We start from the raw sequence: 25,817 nt of genomic DNA on the forward strand, positions 1-25,817 counted from the left end.
GATAAGCTGCAGAGCTGGGCTGAGAGGTGGCAGATAAAGTTTAATGCGGAAAAGTGTGAGGTGGTTCACTTTGGAAGGAGTAACAGGAATGCAGAGTACTGGGCTAATGGCAAGATTCTTGGTAGTGTAGATGAACAGAGAGATCTCGGCATCCAGGTACATAAATCCCTGAAAGTTGCCACCCAGGCCAATAGGGCTGTTAAGAAGGCATATGGTGTGCTAGCCTTTTTAAGCAGGGGGATTGAGTTTCGGAACCACAAGGTCATGCTGCAGCTGTACATAACTCTGGTGCGGCCGCACCTGGAGTACTGCGTGCAGTTCTGGTCACCACATTATAGGAAGGATGTGGAAGCTTTGGAAAGGGTTCAGAGGAGATTTACTAGGATGTTGCCTGGTATGGAGGGAAGGTCTTACGAGGAAAGGCTCAGGGAATTGAGGTTGTTTTCGTTAGAGAGGAGAAGGCTGAGAGGTGACTTAATAGAGACATATAAGATAGTCAGAGGGTTAGATAGGCTGGACAATGAGAGTCTTTTTCCTCGGATGGTGATGACCAACACGAGGGGACATAGCTTTAAATTGAGGGGTGATAGATATAGGACAGATGTCAGAGGCAGTTTCTTTACTCAGAGTAGTAGGGGTGTGGAACGCCCTGCCTGCAACAGTAATAGACTTGCCAACTTTAAGGGCATTTAAGTGGTCACTGGATAGACATATGGATGAAAATGGAATAGTGTAGGTCAGATAGGCTTCAGATGGTTTCACAGGTCGGCGCAACATCGAGGGCCGAAGGGCCCGTACTGCGCTGTAGTGTTCTATGTTGTGATAAATGGTTATGTAATAATCTTTATTCGTGTCACAATAGGCTTACATTAACATTGCAATGAGGTTACTGTGAAAAGCCCGTAGTCGTCACACTCCGGCCCCCTGTTCGAGTACAGAGGGAGAATTCAGAATGTCCAATTCACCTAACAGAACGTCTTTCGGGACTGGAGAGGAAACTGGAGCACCCGGAGGAAACCCACGCAGAAAGGGGAGACTCCACACACACACAGTGACCCAAGCTTGGAATCGAACCTGGATCTCTGAAGCAACAGTGCTAACCACCGTGCTGCCCCACGATGAGTGATACACTTTGGCCAAACGCATAGGAGGCAGTAGAGTTTATGTCAGTTCTAAAGAAAATGCGGGAACAAAAAGACCTGGGGGCTCACGTGCATCAATCTTTGAAGGTGGCAGAACATGGTGATTAGCAAAGTATATGAGATTTTGGGCTTCATAAACAGAATTAAGCAGAAGTAGGCAATTCAGCCCTTTGAACTTGCTCCGCCATTCAATCAGATCATGGCTGATCTCTTCCTGATCTCAAATCCACCTTCCCACCTGTTGCCCAATCCCTTTAACCCTTTTTTTAAAATCAGAAAGCAGGGAATATCTACTGAACCTTTATAAAGCTCTGGTTAAGCCACAACAAGAGTACGGTATCTAGTTCTGGTCACCCCAGTTTAGGAAGGAGAGTCCTTGAAAAAAGTGCAGATTTATCAGAATGGTTCCAGGCTGAGGGATTTCATATACAAGGTCATGTCAGAGAAGCAGGGATTCTTTTCCTTGTGACCAAGTAGATTTGAGGGGAAATTTACTAGCTGTGTACATGATTATTGCAGGTTCTGACAGCATTTCCATTTAACTGGTGCATGGAGCAACGGACAATTTTAAGGTTTTTAAAAAATGATTTCACTGGAGGGGTGGTGGTGGGGGGTGCTATGCCAGCATTTGTTGCCCATTCATAAACCATTTTTATTGGTTTGCATTTATAATATTGCAAGGAACATTATACAGTAATACAGAGGTATCAGCAGAATGGGTTATATGTATGTATAAATGAAAGCAGAGAGAAAAAAATAAAGGCACAACTATAGAAACATACAGATTATGTATAAGGGCAACGTGTATACATGTACGGATACGGGGGACTTGGCTTTGGGGACTTTGTAATCGGCTACCCCATCCGTGTTGTATCTACTTTGTATATAATCGTCTCCTGGTATTAAAACATACCAGGGGCATGTTTGGCAGCACCTGGGTGTACTTTTGATATGGCCTCACCCATGTGTCTCTGTACCCTTTGTCTCCTCTGCCTTGCCCTGCATCCTGGTTGGTGTCTTTCTCCTCGCCCCTTCTTCTGCCCCCCCCCCCCCCCCCCATCCAGTTATCCGTTCAGGTCCTAGTCTCCCTTCAACTACCCCCCCCCCCCCCCCCATATTGCTTGTTGGTTACAAACAAGTCGTGGAACAGGCTGGTGAATTGCTTCCGTGTTGTGGAAACCTTCCTCCAATCCTCGAATGGAAGTCGGAGAGCCAGTCCGCAACCTTGGGTGGCACTGACGACCTCCAGCCGAGCAGGAGTCTCTGGTGGGCGATCAGAGAGGCAAAGGCTAGGGCGTCTGTCCCTCATCCCGTAGAGTTCTGGCTGTTCTGATACCTTGAAGACTGCCATTAGTGGGCATGGCTCCACCCTCATTCCCACAACTTTGGAAATGGGGGTAGTATGGTGGCACAGTGGTTAGCAGTGCTTAATGTTCACTTAATGACTGATTTTTGGGTTGAATGGACCCAAGTTGAAGTTTCCACGGGAGAGCCACCTTTCGTGTGACTTCAGCACATCGCCCCAACATCGTTTGTTGCCCAATTCTTATTACCCTTGATTAATGATGAGCCACCTTGAATCACTCTAATCTATGTGTAGGTACACCTGTAGTGCTATTATCGGCAAGGAGCAATGGTTTAGGGAAAAGGATGTGAGGGTAAAGTTTTTTTAATGTATCAAATGGCAAAGACCCGGAACTCGCTGCCCACAAGAGTGGTGAAAGCAGGCAACCATTGGTTTTCAAAAGGATATTGAATAGGCATTGGAAGAGAATAAACCTGCTGGGGTACAGGGATAAAATGAGACAGACTAGATTGTTCTGTGGAGCAGTCATAGGAAGCCATTCAGTCCAGCAAGTCTACGTTATAAATGACATAACACAAAACATCTTGATCAGCTGTTTTTCTTTACCTCTGGTGCATTGCCCGCACTTTGCAATTTTCCCATTTTGTAATCCTGAAATCTGAATCCAGAGCTGGTGGCACTTTTGGAAGTTCCTCGGGATGTACTGCTATGGTAAAGATGCTACATAAATGCAAGTTGTTGTTATTGTAGTGACAGAAATGACAGGACACCATTCAGAGTAGTTTGGATACTTTTGTTTTTATTGTTAATTAACAATGCATCCCTTTGATAAGTTATGTTCAGAAGGGGAAATGCCCAGAAACAGACTGTACACACTATACAAAGAAACCACAAGGTGGCAACACAAAAACATTACTCTCGACAGCCACACTTCTCGGCTTTATTTTATTTAAATTATACACAGCTCCATGAAATATTCTCTTATGGAAAATATATAAATAATTTCTTTTCTCATTTTTAATCAGACTATGTTACAGGTATACAATATAAATCAGGTTTCATGTTCAGTGACCTATGAACACTAGAACATCCCAATAATATAGCAGCTTATCAGAAAGAAACAAAACCAAACACGTCCACAATGATGGCTGCAATGTCCACCTTCGATGTTCACACATGCTCCTTCTCCGTTTACTCGGTTCACAAATATGCACATGCAATAAAGCAAATGCATGATTGCTGGATCAAGAAATCTCAGCCACCCTCCCCGTAAGACACCAGAGATTCTCTGCAACCACCTCATTCCTAAAGCTCTCGGAGAGTTTGGGCAGATGCAAGCGATCAAATACGGAGAGAGTGACTGACTAACCAATCATGAGAAGCAGACGAGCCACAAGATTCGGAGACTGATAGGAAGGACAGACATACAACCACAGGAATGACAAGACACAGAGACTCCAGACATCTGCATAATCCTGACGAGCCTTGGGACAGAAAAGGACTAAAATGACAAATGATCATAACATAGTGAATTGTTGACCTATACATTAGAACCTTCAACATCAATTGTCTTTGAGCAGATGGTCACTGCTGCCGACTGATTTAACTGGTCAACTTGCAAATTAGTGTTTTTTTCCAGTGCGCTGTAGGAGAGTGAGGTGATTTTCCAGTGCCTGGTTTGATGGGCCAGAGCTTGCATGGCAGAGTTGCTGTAATGATTTATAAATGATGTCCGGGAGGCAGAACCAGAGTTGGGACAAGCAGCTGGAAGACAAGTAGGTGCAAAGTGCTCAGGTCACAGCAAACCCTCCACCACATGGATTCTATTCCTTTCTCCCAAGTAGTCAGTTCCTGGAGAGATGGATGTGTGTACTGTAGTAGCACCTTATTCTGGACTCATCCCTTCATTCTCCCCTTTCAATTTACCACCATTGGCTGCTGGAAGTTACCCCTCTAGGAATGAAAACATCCATCAGTTCCCCCTGGCATTCCAGTCCCCGACCGATGGAATCTACCATCCTCACCCAGAAGCCAAAATGTATAGCCACGTCTCAATCCAGAAACAGAGTCCCTCCCATTGAGTCCAGACCGACGATCCAATCCAATATGCCTGAAGTTATTTTTCAGATCGGCCCAGCTTGTCAGGTGCCTCTGAAAAGCATCCCACTGGGGGGGGGGGGGGGTCACTCCCATTACCTCCAAACACCACAAAGGTGCTGCATCAGGCCCCATGGGGAAGGGGCTCTCTTAATGAGTACTGGATATGGGAATCAAGTCAGTAAACATCATCTTTCTCTCCCCAGACACTGGTATTTATGGTAATGTGTACAAAAACATCTAAAATTCCACTACATAAGTGTAACTCACTGTGACCAGTGAAATAGCAGAAATTCTTCACCGCGTCGATCTGCATTCAATATGAAATGACACACAAACTATTTGCATTTGAGTTATAAGCAGAGGTTGAGGCAAGACTTTCCAGGACAGCACTGGGGTGACTGAGCCTGATAACGGGTGATTGCACGGTCTATCCAAAGCACACTACCTGATTCTGTCCCTCACATACTCTCACGCATGACATGCGCTCGGATTGCCTTGTGCTAGTGTTTGGATACCTCGTTGCTACTTGCTGATACCAGGCCCTCAGAGCTGAACAGCAAGCACCTTGAGCAACAAACACACTAATATCAAGGAACCTGCGGAGGATTTCAATCATGTTAACGGAGTCAGAGCGAGTGCTGAAAGACCAAGACAGTGGCTCAATGATGCAAATGGAGTATGTACCCTCACCATGTGAAAACCTACCTGACTGCAGCCCCATTGATAATGGGAGACAGACTTTCTTCCTCTTCAATGGTGTGGCTGGAAGCTGAGGTGCAGCATTGGTTAGTGCCCATTCAATGGAAGTTTTATGAAGTTCCGACAGGATTTTACCATCAATGCCCTGTAACATTCCAGTCAGACAGTGGATACTTTCCAAGTACAGAATCCAGGAACAGTGGGAAGAGACTCCTAGATACCTTGGAGTCTAGCAGCAGGGGATGGGAGGGTTTCCTATGTACCTCAGGGTCAAGGAGCAGGGGAAGAGGTGGGACTCCCCATATGGCCTGGAGTCTAGGGGTAGGGACAGGGCTCCCACACACTTCTGTTCTCTCCTATTGCTCGACTGTAGAACAGAGGAAGCTTCAATTGTTCCTGGGTGCATTACGCTACGATTCCAATGTACCCACAGTAAAAGGCCAATCCGTTAATTAGTTACTGCTGGGATGATTTTGCCAGTAAAAGGTAAATCCACCCATTTGCTGGGCACCAGAGCACCATGCCACTAAATGTTTTCTGTAATGAGTTAAAGCTCTCTGCACTTGTTTTAAGAGCACAGGAGCCTGGTTCCAATCCATGCGAGCTCATCCAAGTCAATATAATTTAAATAGAATACAGGGTGGTCCTTTGTACAAGCTGTACAAATTTAAGCATAAAAGACGCTCCTGCGGTGAGTTTGTGGGGATTGAATGTGTCTGGCACAGAGGCTGAAGCAAATGAGAGGCAGTGTTGGTGGAGTGGGACTGTCCAGGTTGTGCAATGGAATAGGGGGAGATCTAACCAGTCACTGAACCCCTGCAGTGCCTGATAACCAGCCCCAATCTGCATCACTCCTCCAGTAGTGTTAAGGATATCTTCACGTCCAGGACATAGGGAAGGGAAATAAATAAGAACCAATCAGATGGAGCGAGATTCAGCATGCATGGGGCAGGATTTCAATGCCGAGTTCACACACCTGCCTTGCCCTGCTAGTCAGAGCGGTGGTCAGATGTTGGTACCAGTGGATCCTGGGTGAAGTAGGTTGTAGGTTTGGCGATGCAGCAATTCTTCGGCACGGGTTTGGTCAGGATGCTAGGGTTAACTCAGCCTCAACCTGCTTCGGCGATAGGAGGGTAGTGTCTGCTTCCTCGTAAAGCTGCCGAGAGAAGGAACATGATCAGAGCATGGAGGGACCCATTCCCGCCCCCCCACCCACCCGCAAGAGGGACTCATTCCCCCCCCCCCCCCCCCCCCGCAAGAGGGACTAATTCCCCCCCCCCCCCCCCCCCCCCCCCACCGCAAGAGGAACTCATCCCTCATTCGACGACTAGGGGACTTTTCGGGAGGTGCCGGTGGCTGCCGAAGGGTGGACCAAGGGAGGTGCGGGACATGGGCTAAGGGCTGGCCGAGGAAAGGTCATGGCTGATCGACGGGGATGGGGGCAGGAGCCCCCCCGACCGTGGAATGTTGTTAGACTGAATGGGCCGGTCAAAAGGGCCCGTGTGTTCGCACACTTGAAACAGCTAAAAGCGGACGTGGCCATGCTACAGGAGACACACTTGAAGCTGGGAGACCAAGTTAGACTGATGGAGGGATGGGTCAGACAGGGCTTTAAAACAAAGGGGGTGGCCATCCTGATTAACAAAAGGGTGGCCTTTGAGTCAGGGAAGTTAGAGGCAGATTTATTATGGTTAGCGAGAAACTGGAGGGAATGGCAATGCTGTTGGAAAATATATATGCCCCAAGGTGCTGGGAAAGATCCCGGACCTTGACTCGCACCGGCTGATAATGAAGGGTGACTTCAACATGATCCTAAATCCGAGAATGGACCGGCCGAGTTCTAGGTCGGGGAAGGTATTAGCAATGGCGAAAGAACTGCGGGGATTCATGGAGCGCATGGGAGGGGTTGGTCTGTGGTGATTCGAGAGGCCACGGAGCAAAGAATATTCATTCTATTCTCATGTGCATAAAGTATGCTCCAGGATAGATTTCTTTGTACTGGATAAACACTGTTAGCGGGGGTGGAGGACACTAAGTTCTCAGCAATTGTGGTCTCAGATCACGCGCCACAATGGATAGACCTATGGGCAAGCACAGGAAAGTCCCAACGCCCGCAGTGGAGATTAGATGCAGGGCTGTTAGCGGATGACGAGATCTGTGAGCGAGGCCATTCGGGGGGGTATATAAAGAACAGCGACACGGGAGAGACCACGGCTGGGGTGGTGTGGGAGGCGGTTATTAGAGGGGAATGTATTTCGATTTGGGCCCAGTAGGAGAAGACTGAACGGACGGAGTTGGACAGATTAGTAGGAGAAATCTCACAGGTGGACATGAAAATCGCTTATTGTCACAAGTAGGATTGCCACGTTCTGGCGCCTGTTCGGGGAGGCTGGTACGGGAATTGAACCGTGCTGCTGGACTGCCGTGGTCTGCTTTCAAAGCCAGCGATTTAGCCCTGTGCTAAACCAGCCATATGTGGAGTCTCCAAATGGGGAGCTCCTAAAGGACGTCAGAGACTTCAAATGGAATTTGCGCTCCTTTCCACAGGGAAGTCGGAGGGTCAGCTGAGGAGAGTAAAAGGGGCAATATATGAATATGGGGAAAAGCTAGCAGGATGCTGGCAAATCAACTGAGGAAGCAGGAAAGGGCGAGAGAAATAGGGAAAATAAAAGATATGAGGGAGAAGGTAGCAATGGACCCGGGGGCGGTTAATGACGTGTTCCGTGAATTTTATAGTCGACTACATGAGTCGGAACCCCCGGTCGGGGAGGAGAGTATGAATTAATTCCTGGAGAGGCTGGAGTTCCCGAAGGTAGATGAGGAGCTGGTGGAAGCCCTGCGGGGCCCAATTGGGCTCGGGGAGGTGATAGATGGAGTGGGGGCGATGCAATCGGGTAAGGCTCCGGGACCTGATGGATTCCCAGTGGAATTTTATAAAACGTTTTCTGGGCTACTGGGCCCCTTCTAGCCTGCTTCTAGATCAAGGCTTTTAACGAGTCCAAGGAGTTGGGAGTGATTCCCCCAACGTTATCACAGGCATCATTCTCTCTCATCCTGAAGCGAGACAAGGACCCGGGGAGCTGTGGATCGTACAGGCCAATTTCCCTTTTGAATGTGGAGGCAAAGACCGTGGCCACCCGAATAGAGGATTGTATCCTGGAGGGTAATCAGGAGGATCAGACGAGATTTATGAAGGGCAGGCACCTGACGCCCAATATTAGACGACTTCTTAATGTTATAATGATGCAGGTGGAGGGGCGCGATATTGAGGTGGCAGTGGCCATGGAGAAGGCTTTCGAGTGGAAGTACCTATGCGATATTTTAGGCAGGTTTGGGTTCGGGCAGGGATTTGTGGATTGAGTCCTGTTAGAATCATGCTCCAGTGGCAAATGTAAGAACCAAGTCTGGTCAGAATACTTTAGTCTCTGTGGGGGGACAAGGCAGGGATGCCTGCTCTGCCCATTACTGTTTGCCCTGGCCATAGAGCCCTTAGCAACGGCTCTTAGATCATCGAATTCCTGGCGGGGGGATAGCGAGGAGGGGGTGGACACAGGGTCTCTCTCTATGCGGACAACTTGCTGCTCCATGTCACAGACCCGGTGGGCTGGGGGGGGGGGGGGGGGGGAATAGCCAAAATCATGGAGATACTAGGAGAATTTGGACGATTTTCAGGTTACAAGTTAAATATGGGAAAGAGCGAGATGTTCGTGATCCAGGCACGGGAGCAGGAAAGGAGACTGAAGGAGTAACCTTTTAAAGTGGCTGAGAGGAGTTTTAGATATCTGGGGATTCAAGTAGCTAAGGATTGCTGGGGGCAGCTTCATAAGTTAAATCTGGGCAAAGCGATCAATCAAATGAAAAGGGACCTCCGCAGATGGGACATGCTCCCGCTCCCGCTGGCGGGGAGGGTCTATACGATAAAGATGACGGTCCTTCCGAGACTGCTCTTCTTTTTTCAATGTCTTCCAATTTTTGTCCCAAAGGCTTTTTTAAGGAAAACGAACGCGGTGATCTCAGGTTTTGTGTGGGCGGGTAAAACCTCGAGAGTTAAGAAGGCACTTCTGAAACGGGGTCGCGGAGATGGGGCTTGGCCCTCCCGAGTTTTATTAATTATTACTGGGCGGCTAACATATCGATAGTCAGGAAGTGGGTAGTGAGGGAGGGGTCGGTTTGGGAGTGAGTGGAAGCGGCATCCGGCAAGGGTACGAGTTTGGAGGCTTTACTAACGGCGCCTCTGCCGTTCTCGCCGGCTCAGTCCTCTACAAACCTTGCGGTGCTGGCAGCCCTGTGGGTGTGGATGCAATGGAGGCAGCACATGAGATTGTGGTCACCGATTTGTGACAACCGCGGGTTTGTCCGGGGGGGGGGGCTGGATGGGGCTTTAAGAAATGGCAGTGAGCAGGGATTGAGAGATTTGCGGACCTATTCATTCAGGCGGGCTTTCCGACCTTGGAGGCACTAGAGGAGGAGTTTGAGCTGCCGGGTGGTAATGGGTTCCGGTACCTTCAGGTGCAGGAGTTTGTTTGCCTCCCGCTGAGGGAATACAGGACAATGTGATATCAAAGACAGTGGGTGGAGGGGAGGGTTTCGAGATATACAAGGAGTTGATGGAGTGGGAAGGGACCCCTATCAAAGAGGTGAAGAGGAAATGGGAAGAGGAGGTGGGAGGAGAGCTGGAAATTGAACTGTGGGAAAAAACCTTGAAGAGAGTCAATTCATCCTTGTCGTGTGCCAGGCTTAGCTTGATCCAGTTCAAGGTGGTCCACAGGGCCCACAAGACGGTAGCCCGAATAAGTAGGTTCTTTGAGGAGGTGAAGGACAGATGTGGGCGGTGTGGGGGTAGCCTGGCGAACCATGTACATATGTTTTGGGCTTGTCCGAAATTGAGGGAATTCTGGCAGGGATTCGCAGACGTTATGTCAGAGGTCCTGGAAGGGAGGGTAACTCTGAGTCCAGAATTGGCAATATTTGGGGTATCGGAGGATCCGGGAGCCAAGGAGGGAGGGAGGCCGATGTTCTGGCCTTATCCTCCCTGGTGGCCCGGAGACGGATTTTGCTGGGATGGAGGGACTCGGAGCTCCCGAAGGCAGGAGTGTGGGTCAGTGAAATGACAGGGTTTCTCAGTCTGGAAAAAATTAAGTTCACCTTGAGAGGATCAACTCAGGGGTTCGCCTGGAGATGCCAGCCGTTCATCGACTTCTTCAAGGAAAATTGAACGTCAGCAGCAGGGAAGGGAGGAAAACAGGAGGTATGGTAGTGTTAGATAAGGACAGGGAACTCAGTATATACGCGTAATTAAGGAATAGGGCGGGGGTAGTGGGGAACATTCTTTTCTGTTTCTTTGTTTGTTTAGGTGTTTTGCGTGTGTCAGCCCGTGCGGTTGTTTAAGAAACGTTAATGTGTTACACTGTGAAAATTACAAATGCTTTAATAAAATATTTTCTTAAGCAAAAGTGACTCATTCCCCACCAACCCCCGCAAGAGCGACCATTCCCCCTCCCCCACTGCAAGAGTGTGACACCCAAACAGTAAGAGACCCTCTGGAAGGGGAGGGGAAAGAGGGGTATGTGTGTGTGGGGGGTGGGCGAGAGACCAGGGGGTGGGAGAACATGGCAAGAGACAGGGAGGGTGGCGAGAGATGGTGGTGGTGGGGGGTGGCAACATAAAGGGATAGCGACGAGAGGTACAGCGAGGGAGAGACCCTCAGTCAGCAAGGGGGACACAGCACGAGAGGGCAGTGGGGTACAGGAGATGGAGACAAGAGGCAGCTAGATATAGACAGAGAGGAAGAGAGACAGCAAGAGGGCTGTAGAGAGACAGAAAGAAGAGCTCCCAAGACAATGAGACAGGAATAATCTCCCAGGATGATAAAGTTACCTGGAAATAAAGACAGTGACAGAGATAAAGAAACCTCCAGATTCAGACAGTGATTGCTCCTGTGGGCACGGGTAAAAGTCTCCTAGATTCAGTTGAGAAGGAACACGTTCAATATCCATGTCCATAACAATGACGGGGAGAGATTCCACACCCCACTAGAATCAGAGAAGAAACCCCCGCATAGCAAAATGATGCATCTCCCTCAGGACAGTCTCAGGTGCAACCCAATTCTGCCCTGAGGGCCGAGTTGAGAGTAGCTAACTGGTAAGGAGCAATATGATCTCTTGTGAGGCAGAGTTCTCTGATTAACAAGAATTGCAGTCAGGAACTTACTGGTTGAAACTGTACATCCTGGAAAAGTTCTTGGATAAACCTGCGGGAGGGGAGTCTGAAGGTACAGTTTGCCAACAAGTTGGAGACCTCAGAGTAGAGACAAATGTCATCAAAAGCATGAGGAAACTTCTCCTTTATCCTGTGGAGGAAGAATCAGAGTCACAGCAAGGCCAGTACAACACATGTCGACATGGATACCACCAGAACACGTGAGAACACCACCCACCAGGTATGCGGTACATACACTTGCGACTTGGCTAACGTGTCTACCTCACTCTGCAGGAAAGGATGTCCCGAAGCATGGTACATTGGCGAGGCCATGTAGACGCTGCAACAATGAATGAACGGACATCGCGCGACAATCACCAGGCAGGGAATGTTCCCTTCCAGTCGGGGAACACTTCAGCAGTCAAGGGCATTCAGCCTCTGATCTTCAGGTAAGCGTTCTCCAAGACGGCCTTCAGGACGAGCGACAACGCAGAATCGCTGAGCAGAAACTTATAGCCAAGTTCCGCACGCATGAGTGCGGCCTCAACCGGGACCTGGGATTCATGTTGCATTACATTCACCCCCCATCATCTGGCCTGGGCTTGCAAAATCCTACCAACTGTCCTGGATTGAGACAATTCACACCTCTTTAACCTGGGGTTACCCCTATCTCCAGTTGCGCTGTCTGGACCCGTAAAGACTTAATTACCTGCAAAGACTCGCATTCAAAGTATCGTCTTGCATCTTTGACTTTGTCTATATATATGTTTCTTCATTCACCTGAAGAAGGAGCAATGCTCCGAAAGCTAGTGATTCGAAACAAACCTGTTGGACTTTAACCACAAGTAGGCTTGCATTAACACTGCTAACAGTTACTGTGAAAAGCCCCTATTCGTCACACTCCGGCATCTGTTCGTGTACATGGCGGAAGAATTCAGAATGTCCAATTTACCTGACAAGCACGTCTTTTGGGACTTGTGGGAGGAAACTGGAGTTCCCGGAGGAAACAGACACGGGGATAATGTGCAGACTCCGCACAGACAGTGGACAGTGACCCAAGCTGGGATTCGAACCCGGGTCCCCGGCGCTGGGAAGCAACAGTGCTAATCCTGTGTTAATAATAAAGGTTGCTTTAATATGCCATTGTTTGTGGTATCTGTTGTTTATGATATCACTTACCTCTTGCTATTACTTGCTGTTTATGCCATTTGGCATGCAAGTAGTCCTGTGTTGTAGCTTCGCTTTCCAATATGCCTTGTGCAGTTCCTGGCATGCTCTCCTGCTCTCTTCATTGAACCAGGGTTAGAACATAGAACAGTACAGCACAGAACAGGCCCTTCGACCCTCGATGTTGTGCCGCGCATTGTCCTAAACCAAGATCAAGCTATCCCACTCCCTGTCATTCTGGTGTGCTCCATGTGCCTATCCAATAACCGCTTGAAAGTTCCGAACGTGTCCGACTCCACTATCACAGCAGGCAGTCCATTCCACGCCCTAACCACTCTTTGAGTAAAGAACCTACCTCGGACATCCCTCTTATATCTCCCCCCCGAATCTTATAGTTATGCCCCCCTGTAACAGCTACATCCACCCGAGGAAATAGTCTCTGAACGTCCACTCTATCTATCCCCCTCATCATCTTATAAACCTCTATTAAGTCGCCTTTCATCCTCCTCCGCTCCAAAGAGAAAAGCCCTAGCTCCCTCAACCTTTCCTCATAAGACCTATCTTGCAAACCAGGCAGCATCCTGGTAAATCTCCTTTGCACCCTTTCCAATGCTTCCACATTCTTCCTATAGTGAGGTGACCAGAACTGCACACAATGCTCCAAATGTGGTCTCACCATTGTCATGTACAGTTGCAGCATAACCCCGCGGCTCTTAAACTCAAGCCCCCTGTTAATAAACGCTAACACACTATAAGCCTTCTTCACGGCTCGATCCACTTGAGTGGCAACCTTCAGAGATCTGTGGACATGAACCCCAAGATCTCTCTGTTCTTCCACATTCCTCAGAACTCTGCCGTTGACCCTGTAATCCACATTCAAATTTTTTCTACCAAAATGAATCGTCTCGCACTTATCAGGGTTAAACTCCATCTGCCATTTTTCGGCCCAGCTCTGCATCCTATCAATGTCTCTTTGCAGCCTACAACAGCCCTCCACCTCATCCACTACTCCACCAATCTTGGTGTCATCAGCAAATTTACTGACCCATCCTTCAGCCCCATCCTCCAAGTCATTGATAAAAATCACAAATAGCAGAGGACCCAGCACTGATCCCTGTGGTACACCGCTGGTAACTGGTCTCCAGTCTGAAAATTTTCCATCCACCACCGCCCTCTGCTTCTATGTGATAGCCAGTTACTTATCCAATTGGCCAAATTTCCCTCTATCCCACACCTCCTTACTTTCTTCATGAGCCGACCATGGGGAACCTTATCAAAAGCCTTACTAAAATCCATGTATACGACATTAACTGCTCTACCTTCATCTACACACTTAGTTATCCGGAATAAGCTACATATTTCCAAATGGTCATATATCCTATCCTTCAGGACCTTTTCCATTAACTTACCGACCACCGAAGTAAGACTAACTAGCCTATAATTACCAGGGTCATTCCTATTCCCTTTCTTGAACAGGGGAACAACATTCGCCACTCTCCAGTCCTCTGGGACTATCCCCGTGAACAGTGAGGTCTCAAAAATCAAAGCCAAAGGTTCTGCAATCTCATCCCTTGCCTCCCAACGAAACCTTGGACATATTCCATCTGGCCCAGGGGACTTGTCGACCCTGAGGTTTTTCAAAATTGCTAATACATCCTTCCTCAGAACATCTACCTCCTCCAGCCTACCCACCTGTATCACACTCTCATCCTCAAAAACATGGCCCCTCTCCTTGGTGAACACTGAAGAAAAGTATTCATTCAACACCTCCTATTTCTTCTGACTCCATGCACAAGTACCCACTACTGTCCTTGACCGGCCCTAACCTCACCCTGGTCATTCTTTTATTTCTCACATAAGAGTAAAAAGCCTTGGGGTTTTCCTTGTTCCGACCCGCCAAGCACTTCTCATGCCCCCTCCTAGCTCTCCCGAGCCCTTTTTTTAAGCTCATTCCTTCCTACCTTGTAACCCTCAAGCGACCCAACTGAACCTTGTTTTCTCATCCTTACATACTCTTCCTTTTTCCTCTTGACAAGACATTCAACCTCTTTTGTGAAACATGGTTCCCTCACATGGCCATTTCCTCCCTGCCTGACAGGGACATACCTATCAAGGACACGCAGTATTTGTTCCATGAACAAGCTCCACTTTTCATTTGTGCCTTTACCCGACAGTTTCTGTTCCCATCTTATGCTCCCTAATTCTTGCCTAATCGCATCATAATTACCCCTCCCCCAATTATAAACCTTGCCCTGCCATATGGCCCAATCCCTCTCCATTGCAATAGTGAAAGACACCGAATTGTTGTCACCATCTCCAATGTGCTCTCCCACAAACAAATCTAACACTTGGCCCAGTTTTTTTATCTAGAGGGGATGGCAGGGAAGGCAGTGCAATGTTCCTCCTGCAGAATGTTTGAGGTTAGGGATGCCGTCAGTATCCCTGCTGATTTCACCTGTGGGAAGTGCGCCCATCTCCAGCTGCACAGAAACCGTGTTAGGGAACTGGAGCCGGAGCTGGATGAACTTCAGATCATTCGGGAGGCAGAGGTGGTCATAGATAGTAGCTTCAGGGATGTAGTTACTCCGAAGAATGAATATAGATGGGTGACGGTGAGAGGGGCTGGGAGGAAGCAGTCAGTTCAGGGATTCTCTGTGGTCGTTCCCCTCAGTAACAAGTATACCGTTTTGGATACTGTTGAGCGGGACGACCTACCAGGGGTAAGCCATGGTGAACGGATCTCCAGCACTGAGTCCGTCCCTGTGGCTCAGAAGGGAGCGAGGGAGAGCAGGAGAGCAATAGTTATTGGGGACTCGATAGTTAGAGGGACAGATAGACGGTTCTGTGGCAGCGAATGAGACTCACGGATGGTATGTTGCCTCCCGGGTGCCAGGGTCCGTGACGTCTCGGACCGAGTTTTCAGAATCCTTAAGGGGGAGGGGGAACAGTCACAAGTTGTGGTACACATCAGTACCAACGACATAGGTTAGAAAAGGGACGTGGATTTAAAACAGGAATTTAGGGAGCGAGGGTGGAAGCTGGGAGCCAGGACAAACCATGTTGTCATCTCTGGTTTGTTGCCACTGCCACGTGCTAGTGAGGTGAGGAACAGGGAGAGAGTGCAGATAAACACGTGGCTGCAGGGATGGTGTAGGAGGGAGGGTTTCAGGTACGGGATAATTGGAGCACATTCTGGGGAAGGTGGGATCTGTACAGACAAGACGGTTTGCACTTGAACCAGAGGGGCACCAATATCCTGGGAGGGAAATTTGCTACGGCTCTCCGGGGGGGGGTTGTTTAAACTAATTTGTCAGGGGGCTGGGAAAACGAGCTGTAGTCCAGAAGCCAGTGTTGAGAGTAGTGAGGTAATGAGGAGGGTATCAAAGTCACAGAAAAGACAGAAAGGTGGGTTGAAGTGTGTCTACTTCAATGCAAGGAGCATCCGGAATAAGGTAGGTGGACTTGGAGCGTGGATTGGTACTTGGGACCACGGGTTGATCCCGTGGCTTGGTGGCAATGGTAGAGTGGGGGATGTGCCGGGTCATGAGGTTGCAGATTGTGGTTAAATACAATTCTGCTGCTGTTAATGGCCCACAGCGCCTCATAGATGCCAGTCTTGGGTTGCTCAATCTATTCGAAGTCTATTCCATTTAGCACGGTGGTAGTGCCACACAATATGATGGAGGGTATCCTCAATGTGAAGACGGGACTTTGTCTCCACAAGGACTGTGCGGTGGTCACTCCTATCGATACTGTCATGGACAGATGCATCTGCAGCAAGCAGATTGGTGAGGATGAGATCAAGTAGTTTTCTCCCTCTGGTTGGTTCCCATATCACTTGCCGCATACATCTAGTAGTTATGTCCTTTTGGGCTCAACCAGTTTGGTCAGCAGTGGTGCTACTGAGCCACTCATGGTGTTGAACATTGACCCTAATCCTAACCGTAACCTCCTCCACAAGAGTATATTTTGCACCCTTGCCACCCTCCGCGTTTCCTCCAAATGCTGTTCAACATGGAGGAGTACAAATTCACAGGCAGGCTTCCGTGCCCATGCTTGACCTGAGGCCGTAAGATTTTATTGGGTCCAGAGTTGATGTTGAGGGCTCCCAGCGCAACTTCTTCCCGACTGTACACCACTGTGCGGTCACCTCTGCTGGGTGTGCCCTGCTGCTGGGACAGGACGTACCTAGCGATGGTGGTGTCCAGGATATGTATGGTATGATTTTATGAGTATGACTATGCCAGGCCGTTGCTCGACTAGTCTGCAAGACAGCTTTTCCAATTTCTGGATTCTAGGTCGATGGAGCGTGTCGGGTTTCATTCCTTATAAACTTTCTAGCAGGTTGGATATAGCTGACTTTTAGAGAGGGCTTAAGAGTCAAGCACACTGATTGGTAAAGGCATTGCCCTGGAGAATGTACTGCGGAACAGTTGTTTTTGTTATAATGAAAGATGAAACAATTTGGCACAAGGTTTACTTTTTCAGCAATACTCGAGACCTGTACTTCCAACTGACTATTCATGTGTGTCAGGAAGAAAAAGGGTCTTGAGAAACTCTGCCATTAACCTTCCTCTGGTTCAAAAAAACATCCAGTAACCATTATTCTCTGTTCCCTGTCACTGAGCCAATTTCATACCCATGTTGCTAATGTTCCTTTTATTCCATGAGCTTTCAACTTGTGTTCACACGTTTGCTGTACAGCACTATATTAAATTCCTTTTGGAAGCCCAATGTACACCATATCAACAGCATTACCCTCATCAACCCTCTATGCTTACTCATTGAAAAACACAAGCAAGTTAGTTAAACACAATTTTACAGTCACAACTCTTCCCAAGTACTTTCCCAAGTAAATCCACATTTGCCCAAGTGACTTAGTTTTTCCTAATTTACTGTTTCTCAGAGCTTCCCCAGCACTGACATTAAGCTGACCGGCCTGGGATTGCTAGGCTTCTCTCCACTCTCTTTGAACAAGAGTGTAACATTTAAAATTTCCTAGTCCTCTGGCACCACCCAAGCCTGAGGAAGACTGGAAAATTATGGCCAGTGCCTCTGCAGTTTCTGCTCTCACTTTCCTCAGCATCTTTGGATGCATCTCATCCAGTCCTGCTACCTTATAAGCTCTAAGTACAGACAGTACCCAATACCTGCTCCCTATCAATTTTAAACTCTTCTCTGAACCACCTCCTCGTTTACCATGCCCTGCAGAGCATCGTCTTAAATGGAAAAGACAGGTGCAAAGTATTCCTTTAATACCTCCAAACTTGACTTCCATGACTCCTGCCTGGTCTGTGATGTATTGAATTTGACGTAATCCAAAACTCTGCCAATGATGGTTGCACCTCAGTTGCCTCGGCCTTCAAGCTCTGGAATTCACTCACTACACCTTCCACGTTGCTTTCCTCCGTCAAGGCACACCTTAAAACCTATTTCTTTGCCCAAGCTATGGGTCATCGAAGCTAATATCTCCTTCTATGACTTGCTGTCCTTTGTTTTATAATATTCCTGGGAAGTGCCTTGGAATTTTATATTATATGTACATCGCACCTTTAATACAAGTTGTTGTTGAGTCTAAAAAGAATGCCCTGGTGGTGATTTAATTAAATTAGTTCTTACGTCAAGAGCCCAGTTTCGTGGCCTTTTGTCCCCACAGAGCTGCTCAGATTAATGACCAATCGTAAGACTTCCTTCCTCAACAGCACTCGGCAGGCAGGCGTGTCGTCTATGACGGGCTTCCCTCCTGCAGGAGACAAATGGGTCAAAGACAATGGAGCAGTGTCATTTAACCTTGCATTAGGCTATACAATTTACTTGGATACATCTTTTACTTGTAGTGATTTACAGCAAGACAGTCTTGGCCAATCCTCTCATTCACCTCCTTTACCGTAAACCCCACCACTCACTGATGGAACCAACATCAATAAACCCCCTTACAAGCCAGACTATAACCAGCTGACACGACTTCTCCAGAAGAAAACTTTAGCCTCCTCCACCTGGGAAGACACTGGTTCTTGGCCTCACCAAACTTCACCTCACATAGTGGAAACCCAACACATTGGGCAAACATCGAGTAATCTCGCTCACCCTTTTTGATGCAGAAGGTAAGGATTTGAGTCAACCACAGAATCATCTCTGCCACGCACACTCACCTATTACTATATCCACACTCTTAGTGCTGCTCGCTGACCCTTGTGATACAGCATCACTGCACCCAGAGATCCCCGAAAACTTTGAGGAGCGAGGTGTGACTTCCAGGTGGGTGTGGATTGGGATGATAGACACACAGCAGTCAGAACATGGAATGTCTGGGAAATCTGAAACAAACATTAGCATTGAAAAATAACATTTATAATCTTTATTGATTACTTAAATGAAAAGTCAGAGAATAATGTATCCAGGTTTTCTAAAGAACAAAGCTCAGTGGAAAGTAAAGATATGGGTAGGGAATGGAGGCTGCAAAGAGATTCAGACAGGTTAAAAAGCAGGCAACAAGATGGCAGATGCAGTATACTGTGACAAAGTGCGATTTATATATTCTTATTCATTTATGGGATGTGGGCATTGCTGGCTAGGCCAGCATTTATAACCCATCTCTAGTTGCCCTTCAGAAGGTGGTGGTGAGCTGCCTTTTTGAACTGCTGCAGTCCACGAGATGTAGGCACACCCACTGTGCTGTTAGAGAGGGAGCTCCAGGATGTTGCCCCAGCGACAGTGAAGGAATGGCGATATATTTCCAAGTTGGGGGGGGCGAGTTACTTGGAGAAGAACCTCCAGGTGGTGGAGTTCCCAGGTATCCGCTGCTCTTGTCCTTCGAGATGGTGGCTGTGGGTTTGGAAGGTTGTGTCTAAGGAACCTTGGTGAGTTACTGCCGTGCATCTTGTAGATGTATACATGGTGCCACTGTTTGTCGGTGGTGCAGGGATTGAAGGTTTGGAAAGTGTTGCAATCAAGCGGGCTGCTTTGTCCTGGATGGTGTCAAACCTCTAGAGTGTTGTTGGAGCTGCACTCATCCAGGCAAATGGAGAGTATTCCATCATCTTCCTAGCTTGTACCTTGGAGATGGTCGACAGGCTTTGAGGGGTCAGGAGAGGTCCAAAGATGTGCAGGTTAGGTGGATTGGGCATGATAAATTGCCCTTAGTGTCCAAAATTGCCCTTAGTGTTGGGTGGGGTTACTGGGTTATGGGGATAGGGTGGAGGTGTGGGCTTGGGTAGGGTGCTCTTTCCAAGGGCCGGTGCAGACTCGATGGGCCGAATGGCCTCCTTCTACACTGTAAATTCTATGAGGGGATTAATTGCTCGCCACAGGATTCCTATCCTTTGACCTGCTCTGGTAGCCGCAGTTCAGTTTCTGATCAATGGTAACTCCCAGGATGTTGAACGATGGTAATACCATTGAATGTTATGGGGCAATGGTTAGATCTTCTTGTTGGAGATGGTCATTGCCTAGCACTTGTGTGGCATGAACGTTACTTTCCACTTATCAGCCTAACCCTGGATGTTGCCCAGGTCTTACTGCATTTGGACATGGACAGCTTCATTACATGAGGAGACGTAAATGGTGCTGAACATTGTGCAGTCATCAGCGAACATCCCTACTTCTAACCTTATGATGGGTGGGAAGTCATTGATGAAGTAGCTGAATATGGTTGGACTAGGACACTATCCTGAGTACCTCCTGCAGTGATCATCCTGGAGCGGAGGTGATTGACCTTCAAACACCACAATTATCTTCCATTGTGCCAGGTATGCTTCCGTGATCGGGTTATTGCTGAGTAAATGCTGCTTGATAGCACTGTTGATGACTCCTCCCATCACTTTATTGATGGAGAGTAGACTGATAGGTAAGTAATTGGCCAGATTGGATTTGTCCTGTTTCTTGAGTACGTGTTTTTGTAGCGGTTGAATATGAAAGAGTGGTTTGCTAGACCATTCCAGAGGGAATTTAAAAGTCCCACCACATTGCTGTGGATCTGAAGTCACATGTAGCTTACACCAGGTAAGGATGGCAGGTTACCTTCCCAAAAGGATATTGGTGAACCAGATGGGGTTTTATGACAATCAACAATGGTTTCATGGTTATCATGAGACCTTTCATTTTGGATATTTTATGGAGTTTAAATTCCACTACCTGCCGTGGTGGGAATTGAACCCGGGTCATTACCCTGGGTCGCTGTATTACTAGCCCAGTGACAATACCACTACACCACCGCCTCTCCATTTTGCTCACAAGAACAGAAAAGTAGAATATTTCTTCAGATGTGAAACTTGTAAATGTTGGCATTCAAGAGACTCAGCATCTGACCTCAATACAGCCATGATTCAAACATGGACAAAAAAGAGCTGAACGCTGGAGATGAGGTGAGAGTAACTGCCCTCGATATCATGGCTGCATTTGACGGACAGTGTATCATGGAATCCGAGCAAAGCTGAAGTCAATGGGAATCAGGGGGGAAACTCTCCGCTGGCTGGAGTCATACCCAGCACAAAGGAAGATGGTTGTGCTGGTTGGAGGTCAATCATCTCAGCTCCAGGGCATCACTGCAGGTGCTGCTCAGGGCAGTGTCCTCGGCCCAACCATCTTCAATTGCTTCATCACTGCCTTACCTGCATCCGAAGGTCAGAAATATTCACTGGTAATTGAGCAATGTTCATGAACTCTCAGATACTGTAGTCTTATCCAAATGCAGCAAGACCTGGATAATAAATATCCAGGCTTGAGCTGACAAGTAGTAAGTAACATTTGCACCACACAGGTGGCGGGCAATGACCATGTCCAGCTGAAAGGATATTAGCATCATCCCATGACATTCTATAGCATTACCCTTGCTGTATCTCCTATCAACATATTGGGGGTTACCATTGATCAGAAACAGCCACATAAATACTGTAGCTAAAAAAGCATGTCAGAGGCTCAGAATAGTGTGGTGAGTAACTCACTTCCTGACCCTATACAGTATAGAGACTGCCAGAGGAAGGGACGAAAGCGGGTGGCGAGGAGTCACAGTTTTCAGGTCCTGGGAATTGTGAGAGATGAGTAGAAGGCACAGTGGTTAGCATGCTCTCCCCATGTCTGCGTGGGTTTCCTCCGGGTGCTCCGGTTTCCTCCCACAAGTCCTGAAAGATGTGCTGTTAGATGAATTGGACATTCTGAATTCTCCTTCTGTGTACCCGAACAGGTGCCGGAATGTGGCAAATGGGGGCTTTTCACAGTAACTTCATTTAATGTTAATTATTATTATTAGATTATTATTATTAAAAGGTGTAACGAGTCTTGATTTCAACAAGCAAGGAGGCAGGATAATTAGCCGGGGGGCATTTGCAGAAAATGCAAGACAAGAGGGGCAGCAGATAAATAAGTCAAGCAAGGTTATAATGGAAAGGGCAGCTGAAAGTTGAAAGGGTGGAATAGGACTTAGGAGCAGTACTGGACTATTTGGCCATTGAATCACAATGACAGGGTGCAGGCCAGCTCTTAACTTACCTGCACGGTTTAAAGTGGAAGCACAATGACTGTAAGGCAGGCAGCCAACAATCTGCAAGCACACGCAGTAGAGGCAGTTCTCATCTGTGTGCTCCTGTAAACCTGTCCCTTCTGTAGCGTCAACAAAAGGAGCATTTTCTGATGCTTTCAGCATGGCCTCTGTGAAACTGATCTGGGGCCGTAGTTCTTGGTAGGGGCTCCGAGAACAAGGAGACATTGCTGAATCTAAAGGAAAAAAACAGATCATAATTAGTCATTGCCTGGTCAATTTTCTGTGTAGTGATGGAGGGTCATTGGCTTGAAAAGTCAGTTCAATTTCTGTCAACAGAAGCTTCTATTTCAAGGATTTATTTTGTTATGTCAGGACAAAATCTTGCTTCATCTTCCACAGGGTGCGGAGGTCACTCTCTAACCCTGCCTGGAGCACACAGGGTGTCACTCTCTAACCCTGTCTGGAGCACACAGGGTTTCACTCTCTAACCCTGCCCACAGGGTGAGGGTGTCACTCTCTAACCCTGCCTGGAGCACACAGGGTTTCACTCTCTAACACTGCCCACAGGGTGCGGAGGTCACTCTCTAACCCTGCCTGGAGCACACAGGGTGCGGAGGTCACTCTCTAACACTGCCCACAGGGTGCGGAGGTCACTCTCTAACACTGCCCACAGGGTGCGGAGGTCACTCTCTAACCCTGCCTGGAGCGCACAGGGTGCGGAGGTCACTCTCTCACACTGCCCACAGGGTGCGGAGGTCACTCTCTAACACTGCCCACAGGGTGCGGAGGTCACTCTCTAACACTGCCCACAGGGTGCGGAGGTCACTCTCTAACACTGCCCACAGGGTGCGGAGGTCACTCTCTAACCCTGCCTGGAGCGCACAGGGTGCGGAGGTCACTCTCTAACATTGCCCACAGGGTGCGGAGGTCACTCTCTAACACTGCCCACAGGGTGCGGAGGTCACTCTCTAACACTGCCCACAGGGTGCGGAGGTCACTCTCTAACACTGCCCACAGGGTGCGGAGGTCACTCTCTAACACTGCCCACAGGGTGCGGAGGTCACTCTCTAACACTGCCTGGAGTGCACAGGGTGCAGAGGTCACTCTCTAACACTGCCCACAGGGTGCGGAGGTCACTCTCTAACACTGCCCACAGGGTGCAGAGGTCACTCTCTAACACTGCCCACAGGGTGCGGCGGTCACTCTCTAACCCTGCCTGGAGTGCACAGGGTGCGGAGGTCACTCTCTCACACTGCCCACAGGGTGCGGAGGTCACTCTCTAACACTGTCCACAGGGTGCGGAGGTCACTCTCTAACCCTGCCTGGAGTGCACAGGGTGCGGAGGTCACTCTCTAACACTGCCCACAGGGTGCGGAGGTCACTCTCTAACACTGCCCACAGGGTGCAGAGGTCACTCTCTCACACTGCCCACAGGGTGCGGAGGTCACTCTCTAACACTGCCCACAGGGTGCGGAGGTCACTCTCTAACACTGCCCACAGGGTGCGGAGGTCACTCTCTAACACTGCCCACAGGGTGCGGAGGTCACTCTCTAACACTGCCCACAGGGTGCGGAGGTCACTCTCTAACACTGTGTGGTGAATGTAATATAGATGTATATATGTTAATTCACACTGTCTTTGTAAGCGTAGTAGTGCTATCCAACCACTAGGGGGAGTAGCGCTGGGAGCACTCAGGAACTTGTACTGGGCTCCACCCTTGGCTCTGCCCACGACTCCTCCCCCTAGTGCAGCTGTATAAATACCCTTGTCCAGAGTCAGCCTGAGTTCACTACGAGTTCATTGACAGATAACAGGCTGGCTCTGAAGTAAGTCGATTAAAGCCTAGATTCACATCGGAAACACGAGTCTGGTGAATTGATAGTTCCATCAATTTAATCGACTTAAGAACAGTAAAGATCGATTATGGAATCAGCCCTCAAGCCTGGACGCGTGGAACTCGATCCGCAGGATGCAGAGGCTAAAGAAATCTTCTCCCACTGGATCCGGTGCTTAAGGCCTACCTGGCTGAAGCGAGCACAGACAAAACGACAGAGGATCAGAAGCTAAGTCTACTGCACGCGAGGGTGAGCCACAGAATCTCTACGCAACTAAATTCGGCCAGTTCATATACTCCGGCGCTAGCAGTTATCGATAAAATGTATGTAAGGCCCATTAATGAAGTTTACGCTCGCCATGTGTTCACGACTCGCCGACAGCGGCCTACGGAATCACTCGCCGAATTCCTAAGGGAACTTAATAATTTGTCCAATGATTGTAATTACCAAGCGGTTACCGCGGCTGAACACAGGCAATTGGCGGTACGCGATGTTTTTGTAGCGGGCCTCAGGTCTAACTATGTGCGGCAACGACTGCTGGAAAAGGGGGCCCAGGACTTAGAAACGACTGTGGAAGCTGCTACCACGATGGAGGTCTCCTTCCGCAGCCTTAACTCGTTCCCCGCGACCTAATCATGGGCCCCCGCCCAACGACTCCCCCAGGCCTGTGCTACGCGGCCGCCCAGCCAGCCACTATGCTGCTCCAGCCTGCCATTTCTGCGGCCATAACCAGCACCCATGGCAGCACTGCCCGGCCTGCAACGCGACCTGCAGCAGCTGCGGGCGAAAAGGCCATTACGCAAGAGTGTGCCTCGCAAAAAGGGCCCCAGCTTCCAACTCCCCAGCGACTCGCAGTAATCGCTCCCCTCACTCGCAGGCCCGCGGGGCCCGAAACGCTGCGGCCTATGCCCCGACTCCGCCCCCTCCAGCCACGTGCGATCCATGGGGGCCGCCACCTTGTAAAACTTCCACCACGCGGCCGGCCACGTGCGACTCACGGGGGCTGCCATATTGGACGCCATCTTCCTCGCCACCCGCCACGTGCGATCCACGGGCCCGATCGGCATCTCCGCGCTCGGACAATTCTGCGGAGGAATTCGAATTTGACTATGAACTCAGAGGGCAGTCATGACGGGGCCACTCCGGCACAGCTGATCGAGCCGCCGATTACCCGCAACTCATCGCGGTCACCCTGGACAAATCACGACCAAAGAATCTACGAAACTCGGTGGCAGAGGTCCATATCAACGGGTACAAAACGCCATGCCTCTTCGACTACGGGAGCACGGAGAGCTTCATACATCCAGACCTGGTAAGACGCTGTTCGCTCCCCGTTTTCCCCGCGCAGCAAACTATCTCGCTCACTTCAGGCTCCCACTCGGTCCGGATCAAGGGGCGTACCGCCGCAACACTCACAATCCGAGGTGCTAGTTACTCGAAATTCAAACTCCACGTTTTGCCCGAATTCTGCGCGCCACTCTTATTAGGCCTAGACTTCCAGTGTAACCTCAAGAGCCTCACCCTCAGCTTCGGAGGGCCCCTGCCCCCACTCACGATCTGCAGCCTCGCTACGCTGCGAATCCCCCCCTCCTCTCTTTGCCAATCTCACTAAGGACTGTAAACCCGTAGCCACTCGTAGCAGGCGGTATAGCCTCCAGGATAGGGTATTTGTCAGAGCAGAGGTCCGGAGGCTACTCAGTGAGGGGGTTATAGAGGCCAGCAATAGTCCCTGGAGAGCTCAGGTGGTGGTCGTTAAGACCGGGGAAAAATTCCGTATGGTGGTCGACTACAGTCAGACCATAAATAGATTTACGCTCCTCGACGCGTATCCCATCCCCAGGATTGCAGACATGGTAAACCAGATCGCCCAGTACCGGCTCTTTTCCACAGTG

The 25,817-nt window shown here is 49.0% G+C and overlaps 1 protein-coding gene across 1 annotated transcript in view; it reads right to left on the reverse strand.

Moving 5' to 3' along the window:
- Positions 1 to 3,227: 3,227 nt before the first annotated feature.
- Positions 3,228 to 25,817, reverse strand: part of rictora (RPTOR independent companion of MTOR, complex 2 a) — a 266,098-nt gene continuing 243,508 nt past the window's right edge. Inside the window, exons 34-38 of the mRNA XM_038805955.1 lie at positions 22,099 to 22,323; positions 18,765 to 18,929; positions 18,232 to 18,355; positions 11,458 to 11,596; positions 3,228 to 6,403 (exon numbers count right to left, since the gene is read on the reverse strand). Of these exons, the coding sequence (XP_038661883.1) occupies positions 6,332 to 6,403; positions 11,458 to 11,596; positions 18,232 to 18,355; positions 18,765 to 18,929; positions 22,099 to 22,323 (725 nt within the window). The 3' untranslated portion in view covers positions 3,228 to 6,331. The remainder of the gene's footprint in view (positions 6,404 to 11,457; positions 11,597 to 18,231; positions 18,356 to 18,764; positions 18,930 to 22,098; positions 22,324 to 25,817) is intronic.

This window comes from Scyliorhinus canicula, chromosome 8, assembly GCF_902713615.1.
Source record: "Scyliorhinus canicula chromosome 8, sScyCan1.1, whole genome shotgun sequence".
NCBI lineage: Eukaryota > Metazoa > Chordata > Chondrichthyes > Carcharhiniformes > Scyliorhinidae > Scyliorhinus > Scyliorhinus canicula.